A 27,759-nucleotide genomic window follows, 5' to 3' on the forward strand; every position below is an offset into this window, starting at 1 on the left:
CGAGCAGTGGGATTGCTGGGTCATATGGTAATTCTGTTTTTAGTTTTCTAAGGAACCGCCATACTGTTCTCCATAGTGGCTGTATCAATTTACATTCCTACCAACAGTGCAAGAGGGTTCCCTTTTCTCCACACCCTCTCCAGCATTTGTTGTTTGTAGATTTTCTGATGATGCCCATTCTAACTGGTGTGAGATGATACCTCATTGTAGTTTTGATTTGCATTTCTCTAATAATTAGTGATGTTGAGCAGCTTTTCATATGCTTCCTGGCCACCTGTATGTCTTCTTTGGAGAAATGTCTATTTGGGTCTTCTTCCCATTTTTGGATTGGGTTGTTTGTTTTTTTAATATTGAGCTGCATGAGCTGTTAATATATTTTGGACATTAATTCTTTGTCCGCTGATTCATTTGCAAATATTTTCTCCCACTCTGAGGGTTGTCTTTTCATCTTGTTTGTAGTTTGCTTTGCAAAAGCTTTGAAGTTTCATTAGGTCCCATTTGTTTATTTTTGTTTTTATTTCCATTACTCTAGGCGGTGGATCAAAAAAGATCTTGCTGTGATTTATGTAAAAGAGTGTTCTTCCTATGTTTTCCTATAACAGTTTTATAGTGTCCGGTGTTACATTAATCCTTTTTTTTTTTTTTTTTTTTGCGGTATGCAGGCCTCTCACTGTTGTGGCCTCTCCCGCTGCGGAGCACAGGCCTCCGGACTTGCAGGCTCAGCGGCCATGGCTCATGGGCCCAGCCGCTCTGCGGCATGTGGGATCTTCCCGGACCGGGGCACGAACCTGCGTCCTCTGCATCGGCAGGCAGACTCTCAACCACTGTGCCACCAGGGAAGGCCTCTAATCCATTTTGAGTTTATTTTTGTTTATGGTGTTAGGGAGTGTTGTAATTTCATTCTTTTACATGTAGCTGTCCAGTTTTCCCAGCACCACTTATTGAAGAGACTGTCTTTTCTCCATTGTATATCCTTGCCTCCTTTGTCATAGATTAATTGACTATAGCTGTGTGGGTTTATCTCTGGGCTTTCTATCTTGTTCCATTGATCTGTATTTCTGTTTTTGTTCCAGTACCATACTGTCTTGATGACTGTAGCTTTGTAGTATAGGTTAAAGTAAGGGAGTCTGATTCCTCCAGCTCTGCTTTTTTCCCTCAAGACTGCTTTGGCTATTTGGGGTCTTTTTTGTCGCCATACAAATTTTAAGATTTTTTGTTCTAGTTCCATAAAAAATGCTTTTGGTAATTTGATAGGGATTGCACTGAATCTGTAGATTACTTTGGGTAGTATAGTTATTTTCACAGTATTGATTCTTCCAATCCAAGAACATGGTATATCTCTCCATCTGTTTGTATCATCTTTAATTTCTTTCATCAGTGTCTTAGAGTTTTCTGCATACAGGTCTTTTTCTCCCTAGGTAGGTTTATTCCTAAGTATTTTATTCTTTTTTTTTTTTTTTTTTTTTTTTTTTTTGCGGTATGTGGGCCTCTCACTGCTGTGGCCTCTCCTGTTGTGGAGCACAGGCTCCGGACGCACAGGCTCAGTGGCCGTGGCTCACGGGCCCAGCTGCTCCGCGGCATGTGGGATCTTCCCGGACCGGGGCACGAACCCGCGTCCCCTGCATCGGCAGGCGGACTCTCAACCACTGCGCCACCAGGGAAGCCCAGTATTTTATTCTTTTTGTTGCAATGGTAAATGGGATTGTTTCCTTAATTTCTCTTTCGATTTTTCATCACTAGTGTATAGGAATGCAAGAGATTTCTGTGCATTCATTTTGTATCCTGCAACTGTACCAAATTCATTGATTAGCTCTAGTAGTTTTCTGCTGGCATCTTTAGGGTTCTCTGTGTATAGTATCATGTCATCTGCAAACAGTGACAGTTTTACTTCTTCTTTTCCAATTTGTATTCCTTTTATTTCTTTTTCTTCTCTGATTGCCATGGCTAGGACTTCCAAAACTATGTTGAATAATAGTGGTGAGAGTGGACATCCTTGTCTTGTTCCTGATCTTAGAGGAAATGCTTTCAGTTTTTGACCATTGAGAATGATGTTTGCTGTGGGTTTGTCGTATATGGCCTTTATTATGTTGAGGTAGGTTCCCTCTATGCCCACTTTCTGGAGAGTTTTTATCCTAAATTGGTGTTGAATTTTGTCAAAAGCTTTTTCTGCATCTATTGAGATGATCATATGGTTTTTATTCTTCAACTTGGTAATATGGTGTATCACATTGATTGATTTGCTTATATTGAAGAATCCTTGCATCCCTGGGATAAATCCCACTTGATCATGGTGTATGATCCTTTTAATGTGTTGCTGGATTCTGTTTGCTAGTATTTTGTTGAGGATTTTTGTATCTCTATTCATCACAGATATTGGTCTGTAATTTTCTATTTTTGTAGTCTTTTTTTCTGGTTTTGGTATCAGGGTGATCGTGGCCTCATAGAATGAGTTTGGGAGTGTTCCTTCCTCTGCAATTTTTTGGAAGAGTTTGAGAAGGATGGGTGTTAGCTCTTCTCTAAATGTTTGATAGAATTCACCTGTGAAACCATCTTGTCCTGGACTTTTGCTTGTTGGAATATTTTAAATCACAGTTTCAATTTCATTATTTGTGAATGGCCTGTTCATATTTTCTATTTCTTCCTGGTTCAGTCTTGGAAGATTATACCTTTCTAAGAATTTGCCATTTCTTCCAGGTTGTCCATTTTGTTGGCATAGGGTTGCTTGTAGTAGTCTCTTAGGATGCTTTGTATTTCTGCGGTGTCTGTGGTAACTTCTCCTTTTTCATTTCTAATTTTATTGATTTGAGTCTTCTCCCTCTTTTTCTTGATGAGTCTGGCTAATGGTTTATCAATTTTGTTTATCTTCCCAAAGAACCAGCTTTTAGTTTTATTGATCTTTGCTATTGTTTTCTTTGTTTCTATTTCATTAATTCTGCTCTGCTCTTTACGATTTCTTTCCTTCTGCTAACTTTGGGTTTTGTTTGTTCTTCTTTCTCTAGTTCGTTTAGGTGTAAGCTTAGATTGTTTAGTTGAGATTTTTCTTGTTTCTTGAGGTAGGCTTGTATTGCTGTAAACTTCCCTCTTAGAACTGCTTTTGCTGCATCCCATAGGTTTTGGATCGTCGTGTTTTCATTGTCATTTGTCTCTAGGTATTTTTTGATTTCCTCTTTGACTTCTTCAGTGATCTCTTGGTTATTTAGTAACATATTGTTTGGCCTCCATGTGTTTGTGTTTTTTACGTTTTGTTCCCTGTAATTGATTTCTAATCTCATAGCGTTGTGGTCAGAAAAGATACTTGATATGATTTCAGTTTTCTTAAGTTTACTGAGGCTTGATTTGGGACCCAAGATGTGATCTATCCTGGCGAATGTTCCGTGCGCCCTTGAGAAGAAAGTGTAATCTGCTGTTGTTGGATGGAATGTCCTATAAATATCAATTAAATCTATCTGGCCTATTGTGTCATTTAAAGTTTGTGTTTCCTTATTAATTTTCTGTTTGGATGATCTGTCCATTGGTGTAAGTGAGGTGTTAAAGTCCCCCACTATTATTGTATTACTGTCGATTTCCTCTTTTATAGCTGTTAGCAGTTGCCTTATGTATTGAGGTGCTCCTATGTTGGGTGCATATGTAATTATAATTGTTATATCTTCTTGGATTGATCCCTTGATCATTATGTAGTGTCCTCCCGTGTCTCTTGTAACATTCTTTATTTTAAAGTCTATTTTATCTGATATGAGTATTGCTACTCCAACTTTCCTTTGATTTCCATTTGCATGGAATATCTTTTTCCATCCCCTCACTTTCAGTCTGTATGTGTCCCTAGGTCTGAAGTGGGTCTCTTGTAGACAGCATATAGATGGGTCTTGTTTTTGTACCCATTCAGTGAGCCTGTGTCTTTTGGTTGGAGCATTTAATCCATTCACATTTAAGGTAATTATCAATACGTATGTTCCTATGACCATTTTCTTAGTTGTTTTGGGTTTGTTTTTGTAGGTCCTTTTCTTCTCTTGTGTTTCCCACTTAGAGAAGTTCCTTTAGCATTTGTTGTAAAGCTCGTTTGGTGGTGCTGAATTCTCTTAGCTTTTGCTTGTCTGTAAAGCTTTTGATTTCTCCATCGAATCTGAATGAGATCCTTGCCCAGTAGAGTAATCTTGGTTGTAGGTTCTTCCCTTTCATCACTTTATGTCATGCCAGTCCCTTCTGGCTTGTAGAGTTTCTGCTGAGAAATCAGCTGTTAACCTTATGGGAGTTCCTTTGTATGTTATTTGTCATTTTTCCCTTGCTGCTTTCAATAATTTTTCTTTGTCTTTAATTTTTTCCAATTTGATTACTTTGTGTCTCAGCGTGTTTCTCCTTGGGTTTGTCCTGTATGGGACTTTCTGTGCTTCCTGGACTTGGGTGGCTATTTCCTTTCCCATGTTAGGGAAGTTTTCGACTATAATCTCTTCAAATATTTTCTCGGGTCCTTTCTCTCTCTCTTCTCTTTCTGGGACCCCTATAATGCGAATGTTGTTGTGTTTAATGTTGTCCCAGAGGTCTCTTAGGCTGTCTTCATTTCTTTTCATTCTTTTTCTTTATTCTGTTCCGCAGCAGTGAATTCCACCATTCTGTCTTCCAGATCACTTATCCATTCTTCTGCCTCAGTTATTCTGCTATTGATTCCTTCTAGTATAGTTTTCATTTCAGTTATTGTATTGTTCATCTCTGTTTGTTTGTTCTTTAATTCTTCTAGGTCTTTGTTAAACATTTCTTTCATCTTCTTGATCTTTGCCTCCCTTGTTTTTCCGAGGTCCTGGATTATCTTCACTATCATTATTCTGAATTCTTCTTCTGGAAGGTTGCCTATCTCCACTTCATTTAGTTGTTTTTCTGGGGTTTTATCTTGTTCCTTCATCTGGTACATAGCCCTCTGCCTTTTTATCTTGTCTGTCTTTCTGTGAATGTGGTTTTTGTTCCACAGGCTGCAGGATTGTAGTTCTTCTTGCTTCTGCTCTCTGCCCTCAATGTATTTTATTTTAAAGCTTATTTTCTACTTTTGGAGTAGTTAGCATCTTTATTTCCTGGATATGATTTTTATATTCACTCAGTGATTATTATTCAACTTTTATTAAACCAATTATTATTAAGTAAATCTCACTTTATATGACAAGTATAGTCATTCAAGTGTTTTATCTAAGCCAATTTAACTTATGCTAATTTCTACAATTTTTTTAAAGATGGAAAAATTAATTTTAGAATTACACCAAAATCCTTTTAAAGGGAAAAAAATTATTGGTTTTAAGAGAGTGTATTTTGGACTCAGGAAGCATCTGGTTTGGAAAACATGTTCTGCTTCAGGACTCTAGACTTGGATCTCCAAGCTGGCTGACCCTCAGAAGTAAATGTCAGTTGCATTCACCCTTCAGATTTTCAGATTGCAGTTTCCTATTTTAACTTCTGTCTAGAAATAAACTTAAATTTTTTTCTCTGTAGTTAATATAAAACTGATATTTATTGTTTAGATACCCATCTCTGTCAGAAGCATTTAAAAGTGTTACAGATTTATAATTTTAGATATATTTGAGTTACTAAAAAATCAATTTTATATGTTGTCTCCTCTTTAGATGTTTAACAATATTAAGATTTGGAATTGTTAATATATGTTATGTTCTTTTAGATCTCTTCTAAACTTCTAAACAATGAGATTCATATTTTAGATTGCTTTTAAGCTGTTAGGTTTAGTAGTAGAATATTAATAGAGATTCAACTGTATAAGAATTATAAAAATACTAGGTTTATAAAAGTAGTAGGAAAGAAGATTTACAGGTGAATTCCTCATTGGCAAACTTGATTTGTTTTACTTAATGACGATTACGTACTTTTTTATATACTTTTATACACATTTATATTTGTTATGCATAAATAATACAGAAGCCTCCTAATTATTAACAGAATAGGTTCAGAAAAGCTTGGGTGTGTCCAAAATGAGCCTTCATAAGTAAACGCTAATAGTTTCATTTCATGGCAGGCAGAGTTGGCATGATTTGAGGCTGATGTGAGCTTTCTTCACAGTTATGAAAGTCTTTAAGAAGTTAAGTTTGTTAGAAGAGGCACTTCTATATATTTAAAGTGTTGCCTTTTTTGTAAATCAGTTCTTTCATGTTTTCTTTGAATTTGGGCCTTATGGACCTACAATATGGAAAAAAAAAAAAAAACCTCCACACAGTATTATGTAAGAAGACACTTTCTTGTCTTCAGTTCAGCCGTATAAAGTTGCAGCAATCCATATGATTAGAACCAAAGGAAAATTTTTGGTATACAGGTAAAATTTGAAAATAATGCATGGCTTTAATTCTGTATTCTTTAGCTTACTGATTCATACTAAACAACCAGCTTCATTTCCGATGAAGTATAGAACATGCTAGTAGTCACTAAAATCTCTTTGGATTTTCTTCAGGGTTACTTTTTTAGGGTACTAAAATTATTAGGATTCTAAAATATGCTAGTTAAGAGCAAATTTAGTTCAGATTGGATACATTTACTTTCTAAATAATTAATTTTCATTTTATATAGTAGGTCAATAAGTACATTTCTAAGAAGTATGTAAATCACCTTTCCTACTGAGTTACATTTTAATTTTAGAGGTGCTTTTTTTTTTTTTAACAGTTGAACAATTTTCTTTTTTTGCTGATAGGGCTTCTCCTATTCTCAAGTAATGAGTGAATTGTAAATAAGAGCACACACTTAGAAAGAAAACAATAATTTGTATTTGAGAAAGCGCAATAATTTGTATTTGAGATACACTTAGAAAGAGCGCACACTTAGAAAGAAAACAATAATTTGTATTTGAGAAATATATGTTTTATAGATTCAGATCTTCTTAATAGCTTTCTGTGCGTAGGAAAAAGAGAGTAGTTTGTGAGGTAAAAAGTATTCATGTAGATACACAAGTAGTAGTTTTTCTCAGCCCCCATGGATATCTATATAATTTTTACCATAAAATAAGTAATACGTACATAAAATAGCCCATCAGAACCAAGACTGTACAATAAAAATACTCCTTTCTACCTCAGCATTTTCCCCTGATTTTCCCATCATAGATAATCACTATTTGTAGTGTCTTATATTTGCATGGAGTATTTCTAGAATTATACATAAGTATACATATACATCTTTTTATACAAATTTAAACACCTTATATACTCTTCTGCTTTTCCTTCCTTTTCATTTAATATATCTTAGTTCCTTGTGGAAATAGTATTTTTTTAAATAAATTTATTTAGTTAGTTAGTTTTGGCTGTGTTGGGTCTTTGTTGCTGCGTGCAGGCTTTTTCTAGTTGCGGCGAGCAAGGGCTGCTCTTCATTGCAGTGCACGGGCTTCCCATTGTGGTAGCTTCTCTTATTGCAGAGCACGGGCTCTAGGTGCACATACTTCAGTAGTTGTGGCACGTGGGCTCCGTAGTTATGGCTCGTGGGCTCTAGAGCTCAGGCTCAGTAGCTGTGGCGCATGGGTTTAGTTGCTCTGCGGCATGTGGGATCTTCCCAGACCAGGGCTTGAACCTGTGTCCCCTGCATTGGCAGGCAGATTCTTAACCACTGCACCACCGGGGAAGCCCGGAAATAGTATTTTTAAAATAATTTTGTAATTCTTGAGAATCTTCATATATTATAGTTTATAAAAATCATGGTTATTTGAAGATTTTAACAGCAAAATACAAATGTAATTTCATCATTCAAATGGAAAATATATGATAATCATGGCTACATAGATAGACTTTTAATTACATTTTTAAATGTTTGGAACATCAACATCTAATTTAATGTCTAGCTATGAAATAGTAGAGAAATCTGACTTTAAAGTAGATTTCAAATGACTGTCACCTAGTCACTTAGCTCTTTTTACCATAAAGATTTGCTTATTTCTAATGCATCATGATTCTTTACCCATTTTTATTTTTCTCCAATTTACAGGCTTTTTCAGAACCAGGAATTAGGTTAGAACTGGTTGTGATGTATAACAGAAAATAGAATTTTTAGGCCCTACTCTAATAGCTGTGTAATAAATATTAAGAAGTATACTCAGTAACCTAATAGCGTTTATGTCTGGTGGATCATTTTTATATTTATATAGCTGTAATAAAAAGGAATCTTTTTTACTTTGTAGCTGGAGTTAAATTATTATTAGAAGCATTATTAACCTGCCCTACATAATTATTTTGTTTATAGTGAGATGGTATAGGCTTTAGAGCCAGACCAACCTGGATTCAAATCCTGTCTAGACCTCCAATATTAGCTCAGTGTTATAAGACTCCTTCTCTAAATCTTAATCTCTTATCTCTTAATCTCAATATGATGGTAATAATACTACTACCAGTAAGATACTGCAGTGAATATTCTTGTATGAATGAATCTTGTTCATGTGAAGGTATTACTGTGGACAGAGAAATCTATGGGCCAAAAGGCATATGCAGTTTAAATATTCATAATTGCTGAAAAATCACTCTGAAAAGACTCCCAATTTCATTGTAACTAACTGTATGACACTGCCTTGTACCCTCTATAGTACTGAAGTTTTTCAGTCTTTTCAATTTTTGTCTTTCTTATAACCTATTTTTAAATGTTAACTCTCTTCAAGTCTTTGACCTCTGTATCAAATCTGGCGATATCTTAGACATTGGAATAATATATAGTAGCCCAGATAATCTTATTGTTTAGATTTTTCTCTTAATAGCTATTCATATTTTAATGTAGGCTCTATATTTGTTAGTTTGTGCCATTTATGAAATAGACTCCTTGAGTCAAGGTGCTTGCTCTCTCTCTCTCTCTCTCTCTCTCTATGTGTGTGTGTGTGTGTGTGTGTGTGTGTGTGTGTGTGTGTGTATACACATTTCTTTTAACATCCATCTAGTTTAAGCAGATTACAATTTCAGTTGATCAAAATTTCCATGGCTTCTCATTAGTTTGTGGCATGTCCTCTGGTTACTTTAGTTTCCACTATCCCCAGAATACCTTTTTGTTTAAATTATATATTAATATGATTTTATTTCTTTACAAGTACAAATATACTCTAATATTTAGCATCTTTCAAGTGCCTTGGTTTATCATTCTGAATATTCATTGTCATTATATGGACTGTAGATGTAGACAATCTATGCAGTTAGTATGGACTAAATCCATATTACATATGGTATGGAAGAGAGAAGTTATGCTTTACCTTATTTTCTTATTATTTGACTCTTCTAAAAAAGAAAATACTGGAAAATTCCGTTTAAGTTTTATTCTCATTGTAATTGCATTTCTATTCAAAACTTGTTACTCATTTGTGAAGCACTGTTTTCAGTTATAGGCACCCTGAGCTTTATGAAAATAAGTTGAAGTATGTGCTAATGAAATACGAACCCTAAAATAAAGATGTTGGCGTGTCTTGCTTCACAAGCCAAATTTGGACTGAATTTTCATTCTCACTCTTAACCAAGTCCACATTTAACACTTAAGACCTTTTCATGGTCAACTATTGCTGTAGATAAATTGAATGGTTTTCTGTGACTTTAAAGAGCAGTAAGGCTTATCTGGCCATTTTGAATTACAGATGTTTAGGAAGTATTTAGTAGGCATGTTTTGATGACATTTATCTAATAGCTTCCATATTTCTTTTAAAACTTAACATAGACTTTAATTGATATCATTTTTGACTAAGAGGTTTATTTTGGATCCATAGCTCTTGTCAATTTGTTAAAAAAATTCTTGAATATATTATTTTAAAAATATGACAATTAGAGATATGTAAATCACACTCAATAGGGTCTGGCCTCTTTGGGGACTCAATAAATGGCAGGTGTTTTTTAATTATACATACTAATATTAATAAGTAGCACTGTGGAATTTGTAGTCATCAACGTAGAACGTTGTTATGTGTGAATAATACTTATTGCTTCCTCAGAAGGGCTTCATATTAGGACTCCACTTGTGATCCTGATTAAGTTTTAATACATCTTTTTTATAGAATCCCAAGACAAAAGAGCAAATTGAAAATCTGTTAAGGAATGGGATGAACAAGGAGCTGCGAGATAGACTTTGTTGCCGAATGACTTTCGGGACTGCAGGACTTCGTTCTGCTATGGGGGCAGGATTTTGCTATATTAATGATCTTACAGTAATACAATCAACACAGGTAAGTATTATAAATTATAATATGTGTACTTTTATCACTCTTTTTTGCTTTATAAATTAGTTTCTTTTCTTAAAAAAAAAAAGAACAAAACCAAAAAAGCTTTATATCCAGCAAGATACTCTCTTGTAAATAAAAAATGTAGAATAAATTCTGACCTTTGGTCTTGCACAAGACTGATCTTAGAGGTCATTTATGTATCTTAAGAGTCACAGACTGACTTTCTTATTGAGTTATTTTGGTTGCCATTGTCAACTTCTTGACAATGTTACTTTGCATTTGAAACCAGGAAATGGATATTGACATTTCCATTTAATACAAAGAAACAAATTTAGATAGAAAGAAGGTGATTGCTCATTTTGGCCTATGGCCATTGGTAAAGATTAACCAGAGTATTTGGAAAATTTAGTTGAAAATATTTCCTTTTAACATGGTTTTCCATATATTTTGAGAGTTAAGACAGTGTTGATATGATACAATTTGTTTTATTTCTCCCCATTTTTATGCAACTTATTCTAGAAACATTACTTTTCTTTCCAGTGAATCATCCTTAGTGTTTCAAGGAGCTCCACTTTTGAGGCCAAAATGCATTTAGCATATACTAAAAATAGTTCTGAACTAGAGAATTGCTCAGTAGATATAATTCTAATTGATACTGCCAAACAGTAAATCACCTTTACCCTTATTCTGAGGGAATTCTCTAAATCCAGGGGCTAATGCAGGGGATCAGGAACAAAGGATGACAAGATGACTGAATAGGGAGGATGCTTGCCTCCTCCCGCCCCCATCCCCTTATCTTTGTCCAGAAACGCTTCAGTTCGATCTTTTTTGTATGTTGGGTTTCCTTATAAGCTTTCATTTTAACTGAAGATTCCTTGACTTCAGAAAAAGGAGTGGAGGAGGTGTTTGAAAATCAATTTCTACAGAAGTGCAAATTTTTACAGGAGTTGAGATTCCATTATTTGAAGTGGAAAAGCCAGATGGAATCTAATTCTTAAACCCTAGTTTTTTTCAGAACCTATGTATGGATACGAGAAGATGGATTTTTACACCAGAGAATGAGATTCTGTGAGGTTTTAGGATAGTATCATCATTAGAAATAAATAAGTTGGTGAAACTAGTCAATTTGGGCTATATTGCATGCATGCTTGGGCGCACACACACGCATAGGGAGTAGGTTAGGAAGAATAATTATACTTGAAAGAACCATGAAAGAAGCGTCCGGAAGTCACTGGGGTCTCCTCTGGTGCTGCCACATAGTTACTTAGCAGTCCCTGCCACATAGTAGGTCTTCAATAAATCAGTATAACATAGTTTTGGTTGAATGAATGGCTTTGGGTAAGTCATTAAATGGAGCTTCAATCTTATTTTGTTTCCTCTTTTTTGGAAGAAATGTTGAAAGACAGAGACAAAAATAGAACTGGTATCTTCATTTCTTTCTTCTGGGGGTTGTTGTGAGGATTAAATGTGGCAACATCCGAGAAAGTAGTTTTAAAAGGACTGTAGCAATATGAAGTGTTATTTTTAAGGACGGAAGTGTTTATTAGAGTTAGCAAATCATTCATAAAATAGTTAAATGATGTTTTGGCTTATTATTGTGATATTTTCAATATTAAGTACTTCATTTCATTTTTTTTGTCACCCTTGACTGCAAATTTTCCTCGTTTATGAGATTTTCTTTCTGTGAGATTTTAAAACTAAAGAATGGGATCAGCCACCTTAAGAAATGTTCTAATGAAGGTTTATGTTGCTGCTTTTAAATATTTGTGTCATAAATTAGATCAAATCTTCTGGTTAGCTTCAATCTTATGATTTAGCAAGGCCTAACATGGTCAAAATTTTGTTCTCTAGAGCCTTAAGGCAAGAAACAATTTCTTTTGGCTCTTCTAACAAGTTTTTTTTTTTCTTTTTTAGCATTCTGACTCTCATGTCCCATCTTTTTTTCCCCTAATGTTTTATGTATCGTATTGGATTTAAGTTACTTAATTGATATTTCTGTGGTATTAAACATGTCTGAAACTCCAGGAAGCAGGTGTTTATCATCTCACATTCGAGGACTGAACATTGTTCTTCTCACATTGGTAACCATGGGCAAAAGGAGGAGGCCAGTTCCCTGAGAGCCAATAAGCTGCACACCACATATAAAAAGAATAGCCCTTAAGTCGTAGAAAATGCAGGCATTAGTCAGGAACTAATTTTCTGTGTTTATCTGCTTCAGGGGATGTACAAATACCTTGAGAGATGTTTCTCAAACTTCAAGCAAAGAGGTTTTGTCGTGGGGTACGACACCCGGGGTCAAGTAACCAGCAGCTGCAGCAGCCAGAGGTACAGTGTTAATTGTTTCAGAGATTAAGCTGGATTGGAGTAAAACCTTGAAAAAAATGTTATGCCCAGTTGTAGGATTTCTGAAACAGGAAGCTGTCCAAAAAAAATGTGATCACATGCTAATGTTTATTTTAGAGGTGAAATAGAAGGATTTCAAAGATAACCTTTGGTTTTTACAGAAAGGAGTAAATTTCTAAATGTTTAGAGTTAGTGTTTAGAATGACATAGACTATGTGATGATTTTAATATTTTGGCAGAGGCACTGGGTAGGAGGATTATGTAACTTGCATTCTCTCATTATAGTCCTATTTGATTAGTTTTAGGGTATTTTCACACATAGATAATCATGATATAGTGATACTTTTTCTTCACGGGGTAAATAGGCATATTGTGTTTATATAAACCAAAGTCTCTGGTTTCACTTTCTTCCATGTTTTTTGCCTTTTGCGTGTTTTATTTCTTATTAAAAGAGCCATCAGAAGATGAATGAGAAAAAAGGAAGAAATTTAAATGTCAATTCTGTTCCTTGTTACCCCTTTTCAAAAAAATCTCATTTAACATTTTAAAGTTGGAGCATGAATCTTAAATAACTAGTGATTATAAGAATCGGTTGTATTATGCTACTGTATATTCAGAATAATTATAATGCATTTATTTTATAGGAGGTTGGTTTTCAAAAAGTATGTAAAGCTAAGGACCAAGTGAAATCTCTTTTTTTTAGGCTTGCTAAACTCACTGCTGCAGTCTTGCTGGCCAAAGATGTTCCTGTGTACCTTTTTTCAAGATATGTTCCTACGCCTTTTGTAGTAAGTGTGTTGTATCACTGATTGTACAGAAAAGATTGCTCTTGAAAAGATTTCTTAAATCAAGCAGGATTTAAATCTTTGTCATGCATATAGCTCTGTATTAAGTGATACGAAGGACCTAAAGGAAACCAATTTTGTGCTGAATTTATTTTCATTCAACAAGCATGTGTCGAACCACCTAAGAATTTGATCTATAACAAGATGACAAATCCACAGTCATGGCAGGATATTTTAATACTCTTCTTTCAGAAACTGATTTATCAGGCCTGCAAAAATTATTACAGATAGATTTAAACACACAATTAGCGTGCTTAATCGTGTGTGTGTGTGTGTCTGTGTGTAAACCCTGTATTCAGTGATGGTAGGATACTCATTCTTACCAAATAGGGTCACAAAGGAAATCTCACAAATACAAGATAATTGCTTATTAAGCCATAGCCCTGGACCCCAATGCAATAAGATTTAAAATAAAGAAACCCACAAATCCCCATATGTTTGGAATTTTAAAAACACATTCGTAAGTAATTTATGGATTAAGGAAGATATAATGAAGATTAGAAACTATAGCCATCCTTGCTTTGCATGGTAGTGCAGGACTGTAAAGATAACTGTGTAAGCTAAAACCATGCAAAGCAATGTTAGTTATCAGTGGGGGAAATTACGATTGTTCTGTGACCTTTAAAATTTTTTTGTCAAAACCTTAAATATACCTTTTGTCTTGATTAAAAATGTACAGAGAAAAGAAAAAAGTAATAAACTAATATTTATTTGCTACTCTGTAATTTAAAACATTAGAAGTGGTAAAACACTTTAGTGTTTTATTTCTTTGTAATACAATGTATCAGGACTGTGACCAGTGCTTGCTTCTTGTCATATGACTCAACAATATGAGTAAGCATCTTCTCTATGCCTTGCTGAATTATCACACTTCTTTCTAAGTCTGGATCAGCTTCCCACGTTTCTTTTGTACTTACTTTCTTTCTTTCTTTTTTTGGCTGTGCTGTGCGGCTTGTGGTATCTTAGCTCCCCAACCAGGGATTGAACCCAGGTCCTCGGTACTGAAAGCGTGGAGTCCTAACCACTGGACCGTCAGGGAATTCTCTATCATTTGTACTTTCAGTATCATAAAATGTCTCTGAGAATTCCTTTTTTGACCAGTATCACTCCCTCTGGGACAGCTTCATCCCTTTCATCACACCCACATCCTTCATTTATATCCATACATTCACCTTCACTAAGCTCACCTGGTTGCACATCTAGAGTCTCTTGAATGACAGCAGTGTCAACGTTCCCGGTTATTTCTTCTATAACTCCATTTATGGTCGATTTAAATGTCACTTCCACTGTTATCACTTTTGTTTCTTTGCTGCACTTTCATCTTTGTTGGCCAGTTCCTTCTTTCAGTTGTCCATTTTTGCAAAATTGTCACATGGGTATATCACTGGGAGATGAGGCAACACAGCTACATGCTTTGCTGTCTGTGAGAGAGCTGACAGATGCACAGTGACCAATCACTGACAGACTTGATGACATGATTGGTTATTAATCATGATGGATCTCTTATATACATAGTTATTTCAGACTGAAGAGCTAGCAGCCAGGTTTGTACTTGATGCAGTTACTCACAGTATAGCATGGTAACTAAAATTTGAGCATGTTGTTGGGAGACTGGTATCATTTAACTAAAATATGGTATCAGAAATTCATGTATACTGGAACTTTGCAAAGCAAGGACTGTCTGTATTTAAAACTGAGCAACAATGAAAACAATAAATAGCAAAAACTATGGGATATAGCTAAAGCCCTACTTAAGGGGAAATTTATAGTCTTAATGAATATATTAGGAAAAAAATTTTTAGAATAACAAGCTAAGACTTTAACTTACTATGTTAGAACCAAAACAGAATAAATCCAAATAAAATAAAACTAATAAAGATATGAGGAAAAATCAATTAAATAGAAAATAAAGAAAAGATTGTATCAACAAAAGCAAGAGTTGGCTCTCTGAAGAGACAATTAATAAAATAGACAAAGCCTTTTGGCAAGGATGCTGAAGAAAAAAAAGACAAAGAAAGTAAAAGAGTGAATAATAAATACATAGCTATTAAGAAAATCACAATATTCTGAATAACAGTGCAAATAAATGTGAAACTTAGGAGAATTGGCCAATTTTCTAGAATAACTAATACATCAAAACTGATAAGAAATAGAAAACCTGAATAGACCTATAACCACTAAAGAAATTGAACTGGTTTTTATTTATCTTCTCAAAATAAAAATGCCAGGTTCACATGATTTTGTGGACAAGTTTTACCAAATGTTTGACCATTAGATAATGTCTCTATAAACTGTTACTAGTGATTTATTGGAAATATACGGAGTGGCTCAAAGAATAGAAGGAATTTCTAAACAATTAGCTCTAACGAATGACAGAAACCAGGGAGGGCCCAGAAATGTAGAACATTTATGTAGGAGTCTGCCACTGGGTTACCATTTCCAGCTGTAACTATGTGTTGGCCTTCCTGTCTTATTGCAGGTAGATTTGCTCTAGCTGCTAGGGAAGTTATTTTATCACCATGTCTTTGAGTCAAAAGGCAATCTTCCTTGACTACCTATAGCAGAGACATCTTAGAGAAAGACTCTGACCAGGCTTGGGTTGTGAGCCAGTCTCTGAGTTAAATCATCAAGGGAATAGGTTACTCTAGTCAGATCAGGGTCACGTGTCCACCCGCCCATGGCCAGGAGGAGAGAAGTTAGATGTGATGGTAGAAGGAATATGGGGAACATCTTAGGCAAATAAATGATAACTGCAAAGAAAAAGGGAAATTCAACCTGGGAATTAACTTTGGGAGAGATGGTAAATTGACCTTTATATGCTATAGAGGCCACAGAGTATATGTAAAGATCTTCAAATTGGAAGGCAAGAGACCTAAGTTCTTCTCTTATATATTCTCCCTTATGATTATATAATGTTGGATAAACAGTATACAGTGTGTAAAATATGATACATTAGATGATTTCTTAAATTTACTTCCAGGTCTAATATTTTATGATTATATTCCCCTCTCATATCTCCAGAGTCTTGTGGAGTATCTGGCATATAATAGGTGTTTGTTAAATATTTGTTAAATGAACAAAATAATTATAGGACTAAGTTAAATGAGACTAGAGGGGGAACAAAACCATTCAGTCTAACAGTTAGGTGGTTATTGATGACCTAATATTTAGGTGGCTTTAGTTATATCCCACCCAAGGAACCTGGAGTTGATTATTGAGGTTTTAGGCTATTTATATCTTAATGTCTTTTCCAGTTATTTAATCAAAGTTATTCTTATGTCAAATGTATGAGTAGCTAAGAAACAAATATTTATTGCTATTGTTTTTTTAGCCATATGCAGTCCAGGAGCTCAAAGCAGTTGCAGGTGTGATGATTACTGCATCTCACAACCGCAAAGAAGACAATGGATACAAGGTAAACCTTGGACTCCTTATCTTTGGTCATTTCATAGTTCTTATTTTATTTAAATAATATGTGCTGAGTATATTTTCTACAGTGAGGAGCAGGGTTAGACATTGGGAACAGAAAGATAAAAACATTGAGGCTACCCCTCAGAGAAAGTGTATCCCTAATGGCCCTTATTACGTTTCAATATGTACTATTACAAAAGTCTCTTCAATGGTCTTTTTACTTCTGATATCTTACTGCCTTTGATTTCCCCAACCCATCCCAAATCCACCCTCTCTACCATTTCAGAAATAAAGGCATTTTGTACCAAGAACTTAAAGAATAAATGGGAGTTTGATGGAAGAGAGCCGGAGGAATAGTATCTTGACCTCATTCTCCTCTCCCTCCAACCTTCTGCTGGGACTCCCTATTGGCCACAGGATCTATTTGATGTGTCAGACTTCATGGCAGAAAGCAGGGTGGGGAAGGGTGAAGAGTGGCTCTGGAGGGGCAAACAGAAGATATGGCACAGTATTGAACCAGTGTTTGGGGCTCCTAGCTGACGAGTCCATGATCTTATATTCTTTTTTCATCTTGTGTAGGGATACTCCAGGCACACTAAGCTCTGTTTTACTGGGGAAAAGAATATTTAATCCTAATCTAAGATTTTGGCCCTGGCCAGCTAAATGGGTAGTGTTACCATTTATAGAGGCAGGGAAGAATCATAATTAATTAGTTTTGGACATAATTAAGTCTGAGGGATTTGTGGGTCAAACAGGCAGCAATGACCTGTAGGCAGTTGAATAAGTAGATCTGTTGCTCAGGGGAGAAATCTGCGCTGAAGTTACAGATTTGGGGATCACCGTACATATTGTATTAGAGCATATAAGAATATTTGGAAATTCTTTATTTGGATGAGCAGCCCAGAGACAGTGTAGGTTAGAAAAAGAGGTCAAGAATGGAACCCTAGGGAATATCAACTTCAAGTGAAGGGAGAAAGAAGAGGAGCTGGAGATAGGACAAAGACCGGAAGAGGCTGGTATGATAAAAGCGAAAGAGGTAAGGGAGTTGCAAGGAGGGAGAGGTCAACTGTCAAAGAGAGCTAAGAACCCAGATCTCTCCTCTGAGCATAAGACTCCTGAATCCAGCTGCCAACTTAATATCTGTTGGGATGCCTAATGGACATCTCAAAATTAGTGTCTCTGAAACAGTGGTCTTGATTCCCCCCAGATCTGCCACATATACACCCAAATGTGTTCCTCCCCCAGTCTTACCCATCTCTATAAATTCACACTACCACCCACCTAAACAAAAACCAAAATTCATTCTTGATTACTCCTGACATTAATTTACTAACAGGTTCTACAAATTGTACATATACATCCAAATGTATATGTATGTATAATTTGAGATACATATGTATCTACATATGCATCCACATATATGTAGAATATGTTTACTTCTGCCAGTACCTTCTACCTTCACTGTTCTAAACCACTGTTGTCTTTGCCTGAACTACAGCATCTTAGCTGGTCTCTTCCCTGCTTCCATTTTTCTCCCCTGCAGTCCATTCTTCACCAAGCAGCCAGATGATCTTTTAAAATATAAACAGGCCATGTTAACTTTCCTGCTAAACCCAAACTGCTTACCCTGGGGCTTACAGGACTGTCTCCTGCCTGCCTCTTCCACCTTGTTTCATTCATTCTTCTCCTGTGCTCAGTACATCCCAGTCACACTGCAGCTCCTTTCCATTCCTCCAGCTCCTTCAGTATACCAAGCCCTTTTCCCACTCTGAGCCTTTTGTTTGTTCCTCTGCTTGGATTTCTCATCCCCAAATCTTGCAGATTTGCTTATTTTCATCCTTCAAGGCTCCTGCCCAGATGTTGTTTCCGTGAAAAGACCTTCCCTGGCCACCTTATCTGAAATGGCTTCCCTCAGTGACCTTCTCTTCATCTTATTTCCTTCACAAAACTTATCACTATCTGTAATTACCTGCTTTCTTTATGATGAATTATCTTGTTTGTTTATTGACTTGTTTGTTTGACTGTCCCCACCCCATTCCCCAATATAAGCTCATGGGTGGAGGGACTTTGTTTTGATATTTACTGCTATTGAACATACTTGTCACATAGTAGACCCTCAAAGATTTGTTTTCTTAAAGTATTCAATATAAGCACAAGGTAAAAAGTATGAAAGTTAAACCAGTGTAAAAAGTTAAACAATAAGGAGTATTTCTCCCACCCTCTTCCCCTAGTATCACTTTTCAGAAGCAAATACTGTTTCTGGCTTTGGTTTCCTTCCAGAGAGTCTATGCACGTGTAATCATGACCAATCACGTATTGGTCACTCCTCTTTTTTTTTTCCCCATAAATGTCAGGGCACTATATATAGTGTTCTGCACCTTGGTTTTTTCACACAACAGTGTGAAACAGCCTTAGAGATCATTTTCTACATCAGTCCATCTATAGATAGATAGGTTTGCCACATTCATCTTTAAAAACCTATATAGATGAGTCGTAATTTATTTAACCAGTCCTCTGTTGATGAATATTTCATTTGTTTCTGATCTGCTGCCTACAAGCAGTGCTACAGTGAATGTTATTCTACATACATCTTTGTTCATATGTACAAGTAGACTTACAGAGTCAATATGGAATAGCAGTTAAGAGAATTATGGGGTGGGGCTTCCCTGGTGGCGCAGTGGTTGAGAGTCCGCCTGCCGATGCAGGGGACACGGGTTCATGCCCCGGTCTGGGAAGATCCCACATGCCGCCGAGCGGCTAGGCCCGTGAGCCATGGCCGCTGAGCCTGTGCGTCCGGAGCTCCGCAACGGGAGAGGCCACAACAGTGAGAGGCCCGCGTAACAGCAAAAAAAAAAAAAAAAAAAAAGAATTATGGGGGTGGGTTTGAAACCTATCTCTGTCCTCTGCCACTCAGAAGCTTTGTAACCTAAGGCAAGTTACTTAATTTCTCTGTGCTTTAGTTTCTCCATCTACAAACTGAGAATAATAATAGAACCAGCATCATAGGGTGAGAGTAAGGATTAAGGGAGATAGTGCATGAAAAATGCTTAGTATTGTGTCTGGCTCCAGTAAATAATAAATGTTACCTATTGTTTTTATTCTTATCTATAGCTGCACTGTCCAAGCTGATAGCCACCAGCTACCTATGGCTATCGAACACTTAAAATATGACTAGTCTGAATTGAGATGTGCTGTAAGTGTAAAATACACACCAGATTTTGGACAGTTAATACAATAAAAGAATGTAATGTAAATATGACATGCGTTGTGGCTCACATTATATTTCTGTGGCCCTGCTGAGCTATAAAATAAATTTCTAGATGTGAAACTTCTGAGTCAAAGGGACTATGAAATAAAATTTGTCATTCTCTATTCAAGGTAGTGGTTCTAGTTGATACTCTCACCACCAATATGAAGGTCTTTATCCCCCACGGTACATTATTGTATTATCAAACTTTTTCATCTTTGCCAATCAGATATGTGGAAATGTTATGTTTAATCTGTACCTGTCTTATGAGTAAGGTTGAGCTTCTTTTCATGCATTTATATGATATTTGTGTTCCCTTTCCTGAAAAGCCTGTTTAAGGTTTTGCCCATTTTTTTCTTGGGTAGTTGCTCTTTTCCTTGTTGATTTGTAGGAACTCCAAAGTAGCTCTTGGTCATCTGTTTTTCAGATATTTTTTCCCCATATTATCATTTGCCTTTTGACTTTATTTATGATATTTTTCCATGCATGGTATTATGGTATTTTTTTTCCATCTGGAAAAATTATTTTGATATTTTTATTGGTATCATATTTCACTTGTACATTAATTTAGGGAGATTCAATATTTTTGTCATATTATTGAGTCTCTTTATTCAAGAACAGAATGTATCTTTCTATTCTTCCAAGACTTCTTTTAGACCCTTCAGTAACATTTTATTTATTTATTTATTTATTTATTTATTTATTTATTTTTGGCTGTGTTGGGTCTTCGTTTCTGTGCGAGGGCGTCCTCTAGTTGTGGCAAGCGGGGGCCACTCTTCATCGCAGTGCGCTGGCCTCTCACTATCGCGGCCTCTCTTGTTGCGGAGCACAGGCTCCAGATGCGCAGGCTCAGTAGTTGTGGCTCATGGGCCTAGTCGCTCCGCGGCATGTGGGATCTTCCCAGACCAGGGCTCAAACCTGTGTCCCCTGCATTAGTAGGCAGATTCTCAACCACTGCGCCACCAGGGAAGCCCCTTCAGTAACATTTTAAAGATTTTTTTATCTTTTACATTTCTTTTTAAGTTTATTCCTGGGTATATTTTGTGGCATGGATTTTTCTGTTACTAAATTAGGTAGGGATACTTTCTGCTGCAGGTTCAGAAAACCCACAAAAGTGGGTTAAGCTGATAGGAATTTATTTTTCTCACATAACAAAAAATCTAGAAGTATGTGGCTGCTGGCATGGTTCTGTAGCTCAGCGTTGTCGGGTCTGGCACCTCTGCAGTTTTTTTGGCCTTTTCTTCAAGCATGGCCATTATATGTGTTGCTGTTCCTCTAGGCATCACATTCACATACAAGGCAGGGAGAAAGGCCAAGATGTTTTTTTCTCATGTTATATAAATTTTCATAAAGAGCTTTCAGGGCCTATGGACAGAATCTTGTTGGTTGTTTGGAATGTGGGAGCATCGCTTAAGAGCAATTTTTGGTTTTGTTTTTTAAATTTCTGCAGGAAACACAGGAGTTTCACTGACTGGGAGCAATTTCTGTGTCAATTTAGATCTCAGATTTGAAATTTTTTCATCACCCAGAACTTAGGAAGAAACAGACATGCTTCCTCATCATCTTTCAATAATAGTGGGCAGAACTTTCTCTGTTCTACATTTCCACTAAGAGGGGCATCTCAGTTCCAATTCTCTACCTTCCACATGGGCATTAAAACTCAGGAGCCGATATAAAAAAAAAAAAAAAAAACTCAGGAGCCAGATAAACGAACAGTTCCCAAACCCCAGGTGGCCACAGCGTCAGCCCGCAACTTTATCACTCTGGTTTTCCATTCTTTCCTTTTTTCCCCACTGCCTGGAGTTTTCCCTTTCCTTCTTATGAACCAAGCTGTATATTTTAGATAATACTTTTTCTACTTTATCTAGCATTTTGAGGTGTTTACAGAGTGAGAATTTTTAGGTCATGCCGTCTACCATATTGCTTGGTACAGAGTTTTGTACATAGCATATATTCAAAAGTATTCTTCTCTCCTTCATTCAGGATGCAGTAGAAGGGATTCATGTCAAATACATGGGAGAAGTTGGTATAGATATTCTCTAAGCAGAGTCCCTTCTAACCTTGAGAGCCTGTGAATTATAGAAATACATTTTCTTGCTTTTTTATTAACTGTTCCTACTGTCTTGTTGATCAGGCTACTTGACAAACTGACAATTTAATGAAATGTATTTTCATTAAATACTGAAAATACATATACTGAAATGTGTATGGAATAATTAGCATGTTAAGTGTCTTTCCTGGAATAGACTTTATTTAGTGTGACATAAATTCTACTTTAATTTATAGCTGAAAAATAATTTCTTCTTTATCATATAACAGGACCATTTTATAATGCTAAAATTTCATAGCATCAAGTTTCATGGATACTCCATGGTTTCTTAGATCTTCTTTAGTATATATTTAGCTATAGATCTAAGATTATGATTGTACATTATGGTATGTGCATATTTTAGCATTGTCATAATGATGCCGCGATTATATTTTACTTGTATTGTTATTATTAGTATACTTATAAATGAGAAAATAATACCGGATCATTTTATTGAAAAGTCCCTGTGGAATCATTACTATCAATATCCTTAGGTATTTATTAAGTTAATCCAGTGTTGACATTTTCTACTTGATTAATTTGGTATGCTTCTTTTTTTTTTTAATAAATTTATTTATTTTTGGCTGCATTGGGTCTTTGTTGCCGCGCGCGGGCTTCTCACTGCGGTGGCCTCACTTGTTGCGGAACATGGGCTCTAGGTGTGCAGGCTTCAGTGGTTGTGGCACGCGGGCTCAGTAGTTGTGGCTCGCGGGCTCTAGAGCACAGGCTCAGTAGTTGTTGTGCATGGGCTTAGTTGCTCCGCGGCACGTGGGATCTTCCCGGACCAGGGCTTGAACCCGTGTACCCTGCATTGGCAGGTGGATTCTTAACCACTGCACCACCAGGGAAGTCCAGGTATGCTTCTTTTTAAAGTCAAATATCTCTACTGTAGCTAAGAAAACATATGGCCAACATTTCAAGTAATTATAGCTGTGTTTACCTATCATCTAGGTTTATTGGGAAAACGGTGCTCAGATCACATCTCCTCATGATAAAGAAATTCTGAAATGTATAGAAGAATGTGTGGAACCCTGGAATGGTTCCTGGAATGATAATTTAGTGGATACCAGCCCACTGAAGAGAGATCCTCTACAGGACATTTGTAGGAGATACATGGAAGATCTGAAAAAGATCTGTTTTTACAGGTATCCAAGTGGGAATATAGGATAATATTACCTTAGCATAAGATTAACAAATAAGAGAAAGCAATGGGGATAAAAATGTGTTGACTATTCCTTATATTAAAATTATCGCTAAATACTACTATTCATAATAGTTAAAAAGTAGAAACAACACAAACATTCAAATACTCATTAACTGATGAATGGATAAATAAAATGTAGTGTATCCATACTATGAAATATTATTCAGCAGTGAAAAGAAATGAAGTACCGTTGCATACTACAACATGGATAAACTTTAAAAACAGGCTAAGTGAAGTAAGCCAGTCACAAAGGACCACATGTTGTATGGTTACATTGGTATGAAATGTCCAGTGTAGGCAAATCTATAGAGATAGAAAGAGAAAGTGTATTTAGCGCTACCTATGGCTGGGAAAAATGGGAGGATTAGGGTGTGGTGGCTATGGGGTATGGAGTTTTTTGGTGGGTAATGAGAATGTTCTAAAATTGATTACGGTAATGGTTGAACAACTCTGTGAATATAGTGAAAGCCATTCAATTGTATACTATAGATGGATGAATTTATAGTATATTAATTACCTCTCAATAAAGCTGTTAAAAATTATAGCTGAATAGATGTATTCATTCTATATAAGGTAAGGAAATTTCCTCTAAAATTTGATTTTTCCTTACCTATTTCTATATTTCTGTAACTATTCCATAAATAGCTAACACTATTTTTAGAAAATATCATGGCTTGTTGAGTATATTTTCCTTATTCTAGCAAAATAAATTTTAGCTTTTTCTCTAGATTATTTTAATTATACCACAAGTAGTGAGTTTTATGATACGGACTGAATGATATTTTCCTTTACAGGGAATTAAACTCAAAAACCACCTTGAAATTTGTACATACATCTTTTCATGGAGTTGGACATGACTATGTGCAGTTGGCTTTTCAAGTATTTGGTTTTAAGCCTCCAATTCCAGTACCAGAACAAAAAGATCCTGATCCAGACTTTTCTACTGTTAAATGCCCAAATCCTGAAGAAGGGGAATCTGTGCTGGTATATTTTTTCTATATTTAAATTATTATTAGTGTATTAAACTTTATCATATAGCCAGAACTCTTTGACAATTCAAAGATTACTTACAAAAGCAAAAACCACTTTAGTTTACATCTTTTAAATTATATTAGAGCCATATATTCTGTTTTGTTTGAAATCTCTATGGTGGATATCCCTACTTCTAGGCTTATTTTAAATTTAGCCAAACTAGATTAGCAGATGCAGACTATTATATATAGAATGGATAAACAACAAGGTCCTATTGTATAGCACAGGGGACTATATTCAATATCCTGTGATAAACCATAATGGAAAAGAATATGAAAACAAATGTATATATATGTATAACTGAATCACTTTGCTGTACAGCAGAAATCAATGCAGCATTGTAAATCAACTATACTTCAGTAAAATAAAGTAAAAAAAACAAGTTAGCCAAACTATGTTCCTTCTAGAATTCATATCACTAACATAGTGCCCACATTTAGGAATATTACATTGAATTTAACATCTTCAATGCAATCCAGCTTTTTGGGTCACCATTTCAGGAACTTTCTTTGAGACTGGCAGAGAAAGAAAATGCCCGGATAGTGCTAGCCACAGATCCTGATGCAGACCGACTGGCAGTGGCAGAACTTCAGGAGAAGTAAGTAGAACCTCTTATTTGATTAAAAGCTTAAACTTTGAAAAATAGTTTTTGATTTTAAGTCTTATAGGCTCATTGGAAATAATAAAAAAAAAAAAATAAGAAAACAAATCTCCCGTAAGCCTACTATCCAGAGATAACCACCTAGGTTGATATTTTGACATTTCCTCCCTATGTTTTCTCTATTCAAATATTTAAGATATATTTGTTTTTTATAAAATTGTAATCATACTATATATAGTTTTGTATCTTGATTATTTCCACTTAATATTGTACTGTGAGCATTTTTCTCTGTCCTTAAATATTGTTTAAAATATTCATTTTTAAACTGGCATAGTATCCCAACAGATTGCTTTACTAGTGTAATCATTTCCTAATCATGGTGCTTTTGGTTGCTGTGTATTTTTGCCATTATAATGTGGTGACAAATGTCTTTCCATAAAGAGGACATCATATTATAACATATTTCTCATTAAGTAAGAAAATAAACGTAACAGCATAATAATTTTTCAAAGTACTTTGCTGCCATTCCTACCCTAAGCTCTCCCTGGTCAGTTAGAGACGTAGTAGTAAATGTTTTCTCAAAAATCCCATACAGTAGTTTTTGGGTTTTCCTGTGTGAATGATGGTAATTTGTAGGTCCTGGGGTCAAGGAGTTTTAATGAGAAGTTATAAAGGTCTTGACTTGAATTTTCATTCTCTCTACAGTGGTGATTGGAAAGTTTTCACAGGGAATGAGTTGGCAGCTTTGTTTGGGTGGTGGATGTTTGATTGCTGGAAGAAAAATAAATCAAGAAATACTGATGTGAAGAACATTTATATGTTAGCCACCACAGTCTCTTCCAAAATTTTGAAGGCAATTGCACTAAAAGAAGGATTTCACTTTGAAGTAAGAATAGATAATATCTCTGTGCTCCTTTTCTAAACCTATCTCTATAAATTAAAGCCATCTTCCCACCAAAACTGACTTTTATTGATTTCATTTCTAATCCCCGCTTTTTTTCTAATTCTGTTAACACTTTCTTAATCTTTTTGATTGTTTAGTAACCTTGAGCCAAATTCATCCTGTATGTGAGTTTCTGAAACTAAGATAGGACGTTCTTTAAAAATTGCTTTAATGTTTACTATTCCATACAACAGTATCTGGCTTTCATACTGAGAAAATCTGGCTCCGAGTGACCTCATCAATCACATAAACTCCACTCCAAAAAATTGTAGGTGTCATTGACTGCATGTTTAGGCTCTTCAAGTTCAGTCTTAAGAAACTTTAAATAGTCTCCTAGATTGCAAATTAAGACCCAGTGATTCTACATCCAAAAAACAAATAATGACTCTCTCTCAGCACAGATCATTAACCTTTGTGAGCCTCGAGCAGTTAAACTGACCACTTTTATAGCTACTGGGACTGATGCCAATTAAGTTACTTTTCCTCTGCCAACTTTGCCAAATATCAGTGAAAAAGTCACCTCTGGGCACTTTTCTTGAGCCACAATCAAGCTACAGGTCTTAACACTAATTGGCTAACTAAAAGAAAATTGAACCTTCCTTAATGAAATAGAACTTCCAGTCTCTGGCTTTCTAAAATACAAATAGCAAAACAGAAGAAATTGAAAATTTATTCAAACCTAAAATTCTGAATTACTCTAATGTTAACCTTTTCCTTGTAGGAAGAAAAATGTATAATGAACACAAAAGAGAAAAAAAGAACATGATTCTAAAGACCTATTTATAAATGTGCCTCCTTGTTTTTGTTGGGGATGGGGTGCTGCAGAGATTTTTGGCTTTTTTTTTTCCCCAGTGAGGAGGTAGAGAGGTGAATGAGAAATCTTAAATTAGTAATGGAGAGCTCCAGAGTCACTGTGTATTACATGCTCTTTCTATTGACTCTAAAAGAGTTCATGTCTTTAAAATGAACAGTAGCTCATCAGATGAAAAGTCCTCAAATCTAATTTCCAAAGAAGGACTTAGTCACTTTTTGATGGTTTTATTTGGGCCATGCTGTTATGGTAAAAGTACACTTGGTTCAAGTATATGTTGTGATAATGTTAAAAGTGTATCATTAAAAAGCTTTAATGCCTTTGATTACTCAGATGGACTAAATTACAACCTTCATAGGCACTTTTATATTAGTGATTATAATACAGCTTAAAGGACAATTTCTAAGAAGCCGTGTAATTGAATCCTGGCTCGATCTCTTATATGCAGTGTAATCTTGGGCAAATTTACTGAACCTCTGAGCCTCTGTTTCAGCAACAGAGTTTTTGTGAGCATTAAAAAAGATAATAATGTAAAGCACCTGTTACAGTGCTTGATAAATAGCAGATGATCATAATATATGTGTGTATTTATGTTACTTTGTGACTATATGCATCACCACTTATTGGATTATATTTGGTGGATTACATCACCTATTTTCTGTGCTTGATAAAATGGTAGGTCATCATTCACAACAGTGTGTGTATCCATGCCCTTTATGACTATATGTTTACCACTATATAAATCTTTGTGGTGAAGACCATAACAGAAGATCACTCTGGCAGTGTTATGTGCATTTAGTGACAGGCTTTTCTCTAATATGTATTTTTATGAGGGAGTCACTTAACTAGAATAGCCTCCTCTGCATTTCAGGAAACGTTACCAGGTTTTAAATGGATTGGAAGTAGGATAAAAGACCTCCTGGAAAATGGGAAAGAAGTCCTTTTTGCATTTGAAGAGTCTATTGGTATGTAGTAAATATTAAAATATTTGAAATTTGAATGAGAGCATTTTTTAAAATATAGTTAATTCTGTACAGAGGAGTTTTTGTCATCTGGATTTGCATTTTGAGTTAAAAAGAAACCACC

At 35.5% G+C, this 27,759-nt stretch overlaps 1 protein-coding gene across 5 annotated transcripts in view; it reads left to right on the forward strand.

Annotated features, from left to right (window-relative positions):
* PGM2L1 (phosphoglucomutase 2 like 1) overlaps positions 1 to 27,759 on the forward strand; it is a 73,853-nt gene that overhangs the window by 31,211 nt on the left and 14,883 nt on the right. For all 5 annotated transcript variants that reach the window (XR_012333422.1, XM_033862296.2, XM_073808468.1 and 2 more), the window contains 9 exons: positions 9,983 to 10,150; positions 12,366 to 12,472; positions 13,194 to 13,278; positions 16,667 to 16,750; positions 23,034 to 23,227; positions 24,081 to 24,270; positions 24,819 to 24,916; positions 25,625 to 25,805; positions 27,545 to 27,638. Coding sequence is in view for 4 of the 5 variants with exons in the window: in XM_033862296.2 (XP_033718187.1) it covers positions 9,983 to 10,150; positions 12,366 to 12,472; positions 13,194 to 13,278; positions 16,667 to 16,750; positions 23,034 to 23,227; positions 24,081 to 24,270; positions 24,819 to 24,916; positions 25,625 to 25,805; positions 27,545 to 27,638 (1,201 nt within the window). In the remaining variant the exon portion in view is untranslated. The remainder of the gene's footprint in view (positions 1 to 9,982; positions 10,151 to 12,365; positions 12,473 to 13,193; positions 13,279 to 16,666; positions 16,751 to 23,033; positions 23,228 to 24,080; positions 24,271 to 24,818; positions 24,917 to 25,624; positions 25,806 to 27,544; positions 27,639 to 27,759) is intronic.

This window comes from Tursiops truncatus, chromosome 8 (assembly GCF_011762595.2).
Source record: "Tursiops truncatus isolate mTurTru1 chromosome 8, mTurTru1.mat.Y, whole genome shotgun sequence".
Lineage (NCBI taxonomy): Eukaryota > Metazoa > Chordata > Mammalia > Artiodactyla > Delphinidae > Tursiops > Tursiops truncatus.